General features: G+C 38.4%; 1 protein-coding gene across 1 annotated transcript in view; it reads right to left on the bottom strand.

Moving 5' to 3' along the window:
* lrp1bb (low density lipoprotein receptor-related protein 1Bb) overlaps positions 1–12,719 on the bottom strand; it is a 520,571-nt gene that overhangs the window by 11,888 nt on the left and 495,964 nt on the right. Inside the window, exons 89-90 of the mRNA XM_061722939.1 lie at positions 12,039–12,152; positions 2,980–3,056 (exon numbers count right to left, since the gene is read on the bottom strand). Coding sequence (XP_061578923.1) covers positions 2,980–3,056; positions 12,039–12,152 — 191 coding nt within the window. The remainder of the gene's footprint in view (positions 1–2,979; positions 3,057–12,038; positions 12,153–12,719) is intronic.

The raw sequence follows: 12,719 nt of genomic DNA, 5'->3' as shown, positions 1-12,719 counted from the left end.
TTATTCGTAATTACAAGTGCTGTCGGATTGGTGTACAATGATTCCATCCATTTCAGAAATTTTCCCCTATGTCCATATCTTGGTCACAAATTGGCCACTCGATTCTATCAAATGCATGTCCAGCATCTAGCGATAATAGCGCTGTATTCCTGGTATTATTTTGAGAATTAATTATTGTTTGATAAGGACTTTTCAAATGTTATAAAATTCCTTACGACTCTGTTTGAACCTGTTTTCATCACTACCGCTATATACTGTACCAAAGAAGGAATATATGGACCTTGTCTTTTAGCAAGAACTCTACACAATATTTTAGTGTCATCTCCCATGAGACTAACAGACCTGTATGAAGAGCAGTCAGTCTGTAGCGAGTCTAAGTCTGGTGGTAAGATACCATTACTAAACAACTCAATCATATTTAAAAGTGGGGTCAACAACTGCATTTTTATAAAAAGCTACTGGCAGGCCACCAAGCCATGGAGCTTTGCTTGAGCTGATATTTTTAATGGCCCACAATAGCTCTTCCATCATTATATCATTTTTCATGTTCACGTTAACCTTTTAACCCCTCTGGATTTTGGAGGTGAATTTCACCTGAACAGGCCTATCCAAATTAAATCAACAATATCTCCACAAATATAAGGACAATACGCATAGTTTTGGTCTCAATGGATAGCTACGACCTCACAGCATACATTTCTAGTGTAAGAAAAATTGTGAATGTTCGCATGCCTGAGCAAATTGTGATAAACCAAAGAAAAAAATGAAATTTTTATCCTCGTCAAATTTTTTTTTGTTTGCACAGTGGAGAACACCATGATAGCAATGCATATAATTATAAAGACACCATTGCATGGATTCAGCAATTCCTTGACTACAACTGTACCAGGTTACATGACAATAGCTTAAAGCACATAGACTTTATAAAGGTTTTAGTGTGGATAGTACCAGGCAGACTGTCTATTTGGACTAGTGATGCACCGATTGTTCGGTAACCGAACCAAAATTGTTCGGCCGAAAATGGCAAAAAAACACTTTCGGTGTTCGGTGGAATAAGTGGGAAAAAAAACGAACAATTAATAACGGCGTTGTAATATAAATAGACCGTAACTGTTGCGCACCACATAAATCGTTGGCCAACCAAAAACTAACCACATAACACTCCCGTAATGGTTGCGCACCGCATAAAGTGTTGGCCAACAAAAAACTAACCACATAAGAATTTTACCTAACATTCACCAGCAGGTGGAACCAAAACAACATAAATCAATCTATTACAGGTGCGTTTAGATGAGGAAATCAAACAGCGAAGAGCGTGGAGTGAAGTGGTGCAAACATGTCAGCAGTGTGGAAGTATTTTAGAGTGGCAAAGAATAATACAAGAATGGCTGTTTGCAATGAATGTTCTGCTCAAATATCTAGAGGGGGCACATCTGCAAAGTCTTTCAGCACTACAAGTTTGATTTATCATTTGAAATGATAAAAAACCCTGAGCGCTTTAATGCATTTTTATTGTTTTAAGGCCTATGTTACAATGTTCAGTAAGTTAAGCCTAATGTAAGCTCAAAGATGGCCAAAAAATGGAAATATTTATTTTAAGTTATTGTTCTTTGCTGGTATAATGTCTGCTGGAATATTTAAGAAATGCTGGGAAATTAAAAAATGTTCAGTTTTTTATGTTCAACAAATGTTTTCTACCTTGTAATTTTGTAAAAGATATTTTTCTTTTAAAAGCATGCCTAAATCAAATTTATTTGATTTATGCAATGGTGAAAAAATTGGCAAAATAAATGAAAAACTGCAAAGAACCATGTTCGGTATTGTTCGGTATTCGGCCAAGTGTTTATTATTATTTTCGGTTTCGGTCACAAATTTTCATTTCGGTGCATCACTAATTTGGACACTTGGATACCTATACTGTGCCAAAATGTGCCTGATGTGTTTTTTAGCTCTTTGAAGGGAATATGGCTATACAATACTTTGATTAGAGAATAGAGAATTCGCCTGGTGCTATCCACACTAAAACCTTTATAAAATCTATGTGCTTTATTCTCATGTAACTTGGTACAGTTGTAGTCAAGGAGTTGCTGAATTCAGGCAGTGGTATCTTTATGCATAAATGAATTGCTATAATGGGGTTTTCCACTGTGCAAACAAAAAAAAATTAGACAAGGATAAAAATGTCATTATTTTTCTTTGGTTTATCACAATTTGCTCAGGCATGTGAACATTCACAATTTTTCTGACACTGGAAATGTATGCTGTGAGGTCTTAGCTATCCATTGAGACCAAGATTATGCATATTATCCTTATATTTGTGGATACATGTATATTGTTGATTTAATTTGGATAGGCCTGTTTAGGCGAAATTCACCTCCAAAATCCCTAGGGGTTAAAAGGTAATGCAAACATAGCATAATGTGCCATAAAAGAAGAATAAGGATGGAAGCTGGATAACTCCACTTCCATCTGGATCTTTGGCATTATGGTACCCACCAACTGAATGACGTGCCTAAATCAAAATATCACTTTAAAGTTTTTAAGTTGGCATAAGTCTTTTCTTCATAATATGACCCCATTTGGCTTTTAATTGATTTTCAATCAATCCTCAAAATCAATTTAAAAACAGGCTCCAAACCGTATTGGGTTTGCAAAAGCAGCTCTTTTAAATCAAATAGGTAATCCTGTTGAATGAAGGCTTATTGGTTCATATAAGCAAAACTGGATGCACTGGAGTTTGTTGTGTAATTCTTGTGAACATCAATCAGACCAATACATGACCACCAAATGTGTTGCTTGAGATGAGGTATACGTATATGTACTTGTCAATTAAACTGGATGCCAGAAAGCGAGACAACTTAACGTGTACAAGAAGTTGTTTCTCTGAAATTTGGCATGTATGGTGCTATATCTATTGATCCGTTTGTCTTTTTCTTTTCTTTTAGTAACCAAGCGTTGGCAAACTTTTGATATCCTTACCTCCACTGGCATTGTCTGATCTGCTGCTTTTAGGAGCAGGTCGCTCACACTGTGTTCCTGCCCAATTGGCTGAACATCTGAAGGTCAAAAGAGAGCATGACTGTTATTATTATTCTTTTATAGAGAGACTCTTGAGAAATTACATTTGCAAAATGATCTACAGTATGATATGACTGTGGCTCACATATACAACATGTCATGATACAGTCTTGCCATGAGGTGCTGTGATCCAACAAAAACAACACACCACCTGGATAGAGCGATCACTATGTACCTCTATGTTGTGTTCAATAATAGTGCCTGTGTGCATATGACTAAAGAAAAATGAATATTCAGTGTAAAAATACAAAAACAAGTCAATCAATCAAAGAAATGACAGCAGGACAAAAAGTCATCATCTCATTTGTGTTCCAATGGAATCCGATAGACGAGATGTATGAGCCTTGTTAGAAGAGGTGATATTTAATTTCACACTACTGAGGCAGATGGGTCTGTAAAGCATGAATGATCTGGTGGGTGCGGCAGGGTGATGAAATTATTCTAAATTGCATGCACTCACAGACTGAGAACATTAGGCAATAAAACATAAGAATGGAGATCCATAGATCTAGGAAATTAATTATGTCTTTGTAGGGTGAAATGTCACAGCGATGTGAATTTTAATGGAAAATTTGAGGCAAGAAGAGTTTGATCTCCTTCGGGAAGCATAAGCTAAGAAAAGATAGAAACTCCACAAAATCCAGAATCAATTTCAACTTGTATAAAAAGAACCCTGACTATAATGAAAGGGATATTTTTTAAAGATTTGTACTGAAATTGCCTATGTATGTCACGGTTTGGTTGTTTAGTTCCTTTATTTTGAAACCTGTGTCTTTGTGTTTCAGTTCTGTTTGACTGCCCTGGTTCCCATCTGCCCTGATGGTCTGCACCGGTGTCTTGTCAACCCTTCTGTGTATATCTTGTTTTGTCTTTCCCTTGCTCCCTGCTGGTCCGTACTGTTTCCACCCTCTGTGTGTCCTGTCAGGTTTTTGGATTTTGGCTCTTGTAGTTTTTTTTTGTCAACCCTGCTTTGCAGTGCTTTTGGTTTGTTTTTACTTAAAGGAGCCGTCTGTAAGAAATGGCCAAAACTGGTACTGCAGTCACTTTCAAAATATTGTTGAGCGGCGTGTACCCTCCCCCTCCTCCCCCCGACCAGAGGTTGCCAGGTAGGCTGCAGAATGCAGCAGGAACGTAGGCTGCCATGGCTGCGATAATTAGAGTGGAGCTGGCAACCCAGATGCCGAAACAATACTGACTTGGTGATTGGGAGATAGGTGGAGGGTGGAGCTTCGGGCCAAAACAAAAAATGACAACATAAACATCAGTTGAGGGCTGCAACTCCTCTTTTTAAACTGGAATATCCTGGCTTGAGTGCTGTTGTCAGTGACATAAGTATTTGAAATGAACATGATTTTTAAATGTCTGTTGACATATCGGGGTCATTTTATGATTCGTTTTAATATTGCTCTTACATACAGCTCCTTTAATAAATCTACTTTTTTTGGATCTCCTGCTCTCCTGCATCTGGGTCCTACAGTATCCACCCTGCATTCGTGACAGAACGGACCAGCCAGCATGGACCCAGCAGGAGAGACTTTTGCTTCGTGGGAGTTCTTCTAGCAGGAGGCGAAAAAGACAAGGCCCTGTTGGCAGAATGCCCCTGGCTCCAGCTGGGCCCAAGAGCCTTCAGGCTCAGTTCAGGCGAAGATGGCGACAATGTCGGTGCCCTTTTGAGGAGGAGGAGGAGGAGTCCCCCTTCTGGGGAGCACGCCTGGCTTGAGGCGGGCCCAGGTGTGTTCAGGCTCAAGGGAGATGATGGCTGGACGCACCCAGCCTGTCCCGGTTCCAGTGGCGGTTTTGAACGCCCCTCAGCCGGCACCCGGACACCTGCCCAGGATCCTGTCTGCCCCTCAGCCGGCCCTCCGGATCCTGTCTGCCCAGCCCCTAAGGCCGCCCCCTGAGCTGTCTCGCCGGTCTCTCAGTGCCCAGGCCCTGAACTCTGTGTGTTGGCCTGGGGCCCCCTCCACCCACCCTGTTATTGGTTTCTTTGTTTGTTGGAACATCTGGAAGCTGTTCGTTAAAGGAGCTTGCGGCTGCTTTTAAGAAATGAGACTCTCTAGCGCCACCCTTCACCACGACGGCCATTGGGGGTACTGCAGCCAACAGTGAAGCCGGCACGGGAGAACGGGGAGAACCTGCATGCAGCGTCATGTGACGTCACATCCGCCGCCCAGCGCGGGAAAATCGGGACCGAATTGCAGCACATTTTGCAAAAAAAAAAAAACAGCCTCAAGCTCCTTTAAGGGGGAGGGGTGGTGGTATGTTACAGTTTTGTTGTTTAGTTCCTGTTTTATTTTAAAACCTGTGTCTTTGTGTTTCAGTTCTGTTTTGACTGCCCTGGTTCCCATCTGCATTTCCCATTTGTCTGCACCTGTGTCTCGTCAACCCTTCTGTGTATATCTGCTCGTCTTTCTCTTGCTCCCTGCTGGTTCGTACTGTTTCCACCCTCTGATATTGGATATTGGCTCTAGTGTTTTTTTTTTTTCTTTTCTTTTCTTTTTTTCTTACTCTGCAGCGCTTTTGGTTTGTTTTTACTTAATAAATCAGCTTTTTTTTTTTGGAACTCCTGCTCTCCTGCATCTGGGTCCTATCCACTGCCGCATTTGTGACAATATAGTTATTTTTGACTCAAAATTTCTTAGTTTTTGTAAATTTAGAGTAAATCTCTAAACTCAGTCTGCCACTGTTAAGTGACAATGCAAGATGGGTAATTAATTAACATTGAGTGTATAGTGCAACATCCGTTGACTTCAAAAGGGTGGTAGTTCACAGCAAGTGAGCAGTCAGCTGCTATACAGTCTGCTGTGGTGGTGTAACGCTGAACAGGTTGAACAATTGTTCAATTAAATTAAATCCTTTTCAAAGTCTGTACAGTCAAATCTCATCAGTGTTTCATGATGTAAATGTTTTGCATTGGTAAAACCAGAGAAACAGACCCCTATCCCAACAGCATTGATTTCAAGGAGCAATGTCTCAGATTGTAGGTTAAGATATCCAAAAATAACCTAGAAACAGCAGGAGAATAAGAAATAAGTACAGTCATGTCACAAAAATGATGTATTTGGTTGCTGAGATGTATACAGAGTTAGCGTGCAAAATAACTAGCTTTGGTCTGCCCACTCTGGTAATATCAGTTTCTGCAATGTGTGGCAGTGATGAGCAACATCGTGGCCACAGTACAGGATGATGACACGAAGACGTTGCATAGTTTGTGTACTTGAACCTGTTACCAGTAGGGATGTGAATTGTTCAGAATTTACCGATTAGAGTTCCATTATCGATATCACTTATCGATTCGGTTTGGTTCCTTATCGGTTCTCTTATTGATTCTCATCCAGTTATACATGGTACAAATATAGTACAAATGACTTTGGTCGCATTAACACTTTACTTTCAGTATGCACCAATATTTTGATGTGGTCAAAGCTCTGCACTTGTTGCAACCAAGTGCCAACAATCTCACTTCTTTTTGGTGCAGTTACTTGACTGAACGATATAGGGTGGCTGCAAATGAAAGTCAATCTCCATTGACTCCCATGTCTCAGTTACACCCATTCCGTCAGGAGGAATGGGCCAGAATTCTACTTAGTACTGTCAGAAGCTTGTGGAAGGTTACCCAAAACGTTTGACCCAAGTCATGCAGTTCAAAGGCAATGTTACTAAATACTAAGGAAATGTATGTAATTTTTTTGTCCTGAAAGTAATATAAAATTCCCTCAGAAATTCTCTCGCTCATTATTGTGGCATTTAGCAAAATTAAATAATCTTGGTAATCCTGACTGACCTGAAACGGGAGAAGATTAGTCTGATTTAACTTCAGACAGTGAGACAAAACATTTTATGTGTCTCTTTGTATATGTAAACTTCTGGTTTCAACTTTATATCCAGCTGTAAAGGTTTGAGGGCCAATCTGCAGATGTTTCAGCGGGGTTTGGCTGAAGGAGCTGGGAGAAAAGCTAACTATGATTAATGTGCAGTGGGCGCGTTCTTGAGGGCTTGCTGAGTGACATGGCTGCATTCTGTATCAAAGAAAATGGGCTTCAAAACTGGTCCTCAGAAAACAATGGGTCACAAGACCGAAAGCTTCGTCCATTGTTATATACAGTCTATGGTTGCAACTGGCCCTAGTATTGTCCTTAAATATAAAACGTTTGTGCGTTTGTGCCTCGACGCCATGTTGTAAACATTTTGAACCAAAATACGTAGCGTGTACAGTACATGAAGTAGTCATACAAATGCCTCAGATGTTGGCAGAACCTATAAACAGAATTGTTGTAGGCGGTTTCACGATTCCATGGAATCGAACTACTGGAAACCTTCTCAATTCCCATTCCGAGTTACCAGTCATGTAGGTACTGGTAAATAGAAACAGCAAGAATGGCTAACTGAAGAGAACTACCACCGCAACCATCCAGTACTGGGGAAAAAAAGCATTGTTTGGAAACGAAAAAGAGCAGATAAAAATTTTTGCACAGGTAAATTAAGATATCAAGTGTTAAAGTATGAAATTCTTTCTTTTGTTGTTTTGTTTTCTTATCTTCTCTTGAATTGTTGTTTTTTACATGTACAAAATAAATCAAATCAAATCAAAAAACAGGGCTAAAACCAGAGTAAATGTCAGCAGTGCTTTCCCCATTGAGGACAGAAAATAAATTACATTTGATAAGGAACTTGTAACATTCTTTTAGATAAGGAAAGTAAATCACTGCTTATTTTTGTTATTGATAGAGTAAAAGTTACTATGGCATCAATTCAACAACCAATTATATTGATAGCAAGTATGTCTTCCCTGCCAGCAGTGGATTAACACAGCTCTGATTTGACTTTGATTGATAATTTTAAACCTGACGTTGAAAAAAGAACAAACCATAACTAAGAAAAGCACTATGGGTTAGAGATTTTGATTTCTTGGTTACAGAGTCTTTGTTTTGATTCTCAAATTTTAGCTTTTGATTCTTAGATTTTGATCCTTTGATCCTTGATTCTTAGACTTTAATGTCCTAACAACCCTCTTTGGTGGCAGCGCTGTTTTCTCTCCTGAAACTTATTTACACTTTTTCATCTTTGGTTTCCTTCTGATTAATTAAAAAAATAGCAAAGTTCTAATCATTCTCCTACTCTTATAAACCACAATAGATATTAATAAGTATATTTTCAAGCGAACACTTATTTTCGCTGTAGCAATAACTCTCCATCTAAGTCTCCATCTGTTCCCTGTTCCAGTTTGAAAATTATGTTTTAATTTAGATTTATTTTCTAATTTTACCGCCCCCATTCAAATTTTTGTGTTCATTCCATTCGTATAGTGTACTTCATTTTTCTAGTATGTATTTAAACGTTATATAATTTCAAATTTGCTCAAAAGCTTTCAATAAAAAAAACCCTGATATCTTCCTCCTCCAATAGTTTTCTTGTTGTATATGTGTTTACCCATTGGCACCAAGTGGAGGCTGCTGGTATTACAAGTACAAACTGCATAGTGCTGAACGAAGAAACATTCACCGATGTAGACACTTGGGCAAACTGCACGTAGGTCTAAATTACAGCCCTAACACTGACAACAAACTGGACCAGCATATGGGTGAAAAGGGAATGATGTTACTGTGATTTCACATTACATTCCTGGTGCTGCTTATTGTGTTTTATCTTCCGTGAAAGTTAACCTCACTTTCCCGTTGATGGTTCATTGTGTAGAAGAAGACGTTGATGTAATAAGAGTAAACATTTTAATTGAATTGTCCTCAGCTACAACATAGAATACTAGAGGTATGAAACAGATTACGATAGACACAGTCTTAGCTCACTGATTTGATTTGAAAAAATGTAGAGTTGTACTAATTTTGTCCTGCCTTTTACTTACAGACCACTCATAAAATAATAACCTCAAATCTATATCTTGTATTGATGCTTTTTTTAAATTGTAATGTTAAAAAAAAATACTGTGCTGCCATTTGTTTCTCCCATCGCTGACCCAGAATGCATTGCTCACATAAATTGTGGCACTTTAGTTGAAAAATATATTATAAACATTGAGGACTTTGACATAATTGCTATATATAATTAGTGTTATAGCAACACTTTAGTAGAAGAGGATAATGACAGTATACAGTACTGAGGACTATGTGTGTTATTAGTCGGGCTTATTTATAAATCCTATATTGACTCACACTGATTAGAAAAGAAATATTTAGATATTTGGCCTCGTGAATTACACCTACTTCTGGAATGCTATCTGATGCGATCAATCATGTGCACCTTGCAAATCCAGGAAATTGTTCCCACACCGCACAGAAAGTGTCCTGTTTTCTTTTAAACCTGATTCTTGTGTGCAGGGTGAGAACTGCATGAGAAGGGTGAATGGGTTGAAGTCAGGGGCAGCAATGGTGCTGATTCATGCAGCAATGGACAATGCAATAAGTGCTAATGATCAAATTAGCTAGCACCTAAAATGTTATCAATATAGTCAAACCCCTAAGTACAGGATATCACATTATGCTTCTGTGTCTAATTACAAATGTTAATAATACTTATATCACTGTTATTTATAACAATTAGATTGATATTTAAGGACTAGCATATGAAGAAAATCGTTGATTGTATGATGCTAGCATCAACAGTCCAATATGCACTCAGAAAGTTTTAAACTGATTAACACATAATCACAATCAAAATCCAATTGTTAAAATAGGTTTCATACGAGGAGTGAATAATGCATCTTTTCCTGGGTATGATATGGTCGTAAAAAAGCAGCCTTAACTGCTTTAAGTTAAAATATATTTTCATTTAAGTAAATAAAGAAATGAGCATCATCTAAACAGATATACATAGTAAAGGAATTTATATCAGAATTCTAAATTCTAATGTCAGCAATAACAACTTAATAGCATAATAATAATTACACCAACAGTTTTTAAAGCCTCTCACAATTATCAATGTTTTAATTGACGTGTGTTCTTGAATAATATGCAGGCTCATAGTCACACATGGATGCATTACTGCTGACATGATTGAAAACACTGTAATGTGCTCTTCTTTAAATTAAATAATATTTTAAAATTAGGACCTGAATTGGGATTAGTAATTTTTGCCTAAAATTAGATAACTTTCAGTTAACTAAAACAGATGACATATTACACCAGGCGTTTATTTTTTCAACCAAAATGAAGCTAAAATCCACAAGAGGAGTCTGTTCAATAGCTTAAGAAGAAATAGGAGATATTTAAGAGAAATAAACTGGCTACTGAAACACTTTACTTCTTTCTTACACATCCATTTTGCTGTGGATATGCTGGTGTCCTTAGGATCACTGTCGCACAACATAATTCTGACCAAGCTTTAAGTGTCAGAAAGATAGCCTTGCATTTGAATCTGGAATGTTGTTACAGAATATACTGTTCCACAGCACAAATTCATGGTCAACAAATTGACTGTAATGTGCCCAGGTCCTGAGGCTGTGAAAAAGCAAAAATCATCACCACCTTACTTCACACCTAGTTTTCAGGTGCTGATTTGCTGCATCTATGTTTTTCCCATTAAAATTAGCACTGTGCATTGTAGACTAGCAATTTCCACTTTGATTGCCTGTTTTGTGGTTTCTTCAAATGCCATTTTGCAAATATAATTCGTGCTGCCATGTTAATTTTAAGGAATATAGGCCTTCTCATGCTAAATGAGGCCTGTATAATTTTGTATTTTTAATTCTTGGAAATTTTGCAGTTTATATAGTATGATAAATGCGTCAACGCGTACCACACGCTGTCACTGACGCCGTCACTGACGCGTACCTCCCAAAAAATGTAACTACGTGTCGAGGCAGACCAAACGCAGACGAGAGGGCTGTGATTGGTTCGCTTGGTAGCAACGCATGTCCTGTTTCAAGCAGTCGTGAACCTTCAGCGCTCTTTTCTTCTTGTATGTGTGATTTTTTTTGTTTTGTTTTTTTGCACAATAGTTGTCCTTATTTCTATGATTCACTGTGATCGGAAAAGTCGGATAAACCATTCAGGAAAAGATCGCGACCCCCTAGTGGTTGCGGGGGGTACTGCAACGCGGCAAAATGGAGTGACGGAGAAGTCCGAAGGTTTCACGACGGCGTCAAGGTGACGGCGTGTGCACGGCGTCGTTTTGACGCAGAACCATAACTTAGGCTTTACTGGGATGTCTACTCTTAATAAAATGTCCTACTGCCTTGAATGTTTTCCCACTTTGAAGAAATTGTAGGAGTAAAGTTGTGAAAGTAGAGGATTCCAAATTCTTTGGAAATTAGTTTATACATCTTCCAAGATTGAGTAGCAGCAACAGTTGATTCTCCAAGAACATTGTAGATGTCTTTTCTCCTTGGCATTATGTTAGCACACACCTAGGTGCTCCAGACTCATCAACTGCGCTACTTCTAGAAATGTGCACTCACTTGTTCATGATCAGTTAAACAAGCGCATTTGATTTTCAGCACTCTGCCACTACTAACCCCTATAAATTCCAGTGGAGACAGTAATGGTGTACTAAGGTTTTTACACACTGCTTCTGTTTCGTTTCTTTTCTCTTTTTTTCAAGCGACGCCACAGTGTAATATGTCATGTGTTGCTATGTTTTTTCTTACATTTTGAGACCTAGACTAGATTTTTTTTTCTCCTGATATGCAACACCTTAGATGTGAAAAATATGCTTTCCAAATTTAAATCAAATCAAGGGTCTATCCCAATAGATAAATAAATAAAACCAAGTGAACCAATATTTCATGCAGATTTTAAGTATTTATGTGTACTTTACAATTTTTCAGTTAGGTAGTTTCTCGTAATGTTGCTTTCCCAGCACTTATCACACGCCAGCTTGCTACAAGGAGACACCAGATCAAGATTCTGGACTGAGGCTGAAATGAGGCCGGATGGAGTGGAGGTGGGTGTGTGTACAAAGAGGGTGGGTGGGCTCTGAACACAGCTGGAGAGGTGAGAAGGACCTACTTGCAGCGAGGTTTGTTAAGAGCTGTTAATGTGCACATCCCCTCATTCTGACAGAAGTAATCGCAGGGGTTGGCCAGCTCATCACAACGTTGGTTCTTGAACCCTGATGTGCAGCTGCAAAACATTGTGTTGGGAGTGATAAAAGGGCCCAGAGCATGTATGTTGTTGAACAATTGGTTGCTTGATGAATGGAGATTGACACACTAAATTCTTTTAGCAGCTTCGGCTAAAAGATGGAGTAAGTCATCGTTGTGTCTTTATCAAGCAAATTAAAACAGCAAAAATAGCAAAATAAGTCATATGAACACAAATCACTTTCACTTTTCACACAGTTCAGCAGGACATCTGCAATGAAATAATCTGTTGCACTGGTGTCAACTGTTAGATATGCATGTTAGAAATAAAAATATGACCTTAATAACAAGACAAAAGGTTCAAGTCAATAGATGTACAGATCAAAAGAAAACATGTCACACCAAAAGACAACAATTTAGAATAGTTGGGGATAGTGATCAAGTTTAAGACATCTAAATGTAACATTTTAAAAAATTCCACCATCAGTATGTCCGTGTGGTGACATAGTGTTGTAAAAATTATACCACACAGACACACAGAGACACACACACTTATGAGCCACTTTCCAAAAATGTTGGAATATTGCATAAAATGTAAAGAAAAACA

Source organism: Cololabis saira, chromosome 6, assembly GCF_033807715.1.
Source record: "Cololabis saira isolate AMF1-May2022 chromosome 6, fColSai1.1, whole genome shotgun sequence".
Taxonomy (NCBI): Eukaryota; Metazoa; Chordata; class Actinopteri; order Beloniformes; family Belonidae; genus Cololabis; species Cololabis saira.
The sequence above is the reverse complement of the archived record's forward strand: the minus strand, read 5'-3'. Positions and strand labels throughout refer to the sequence as shown.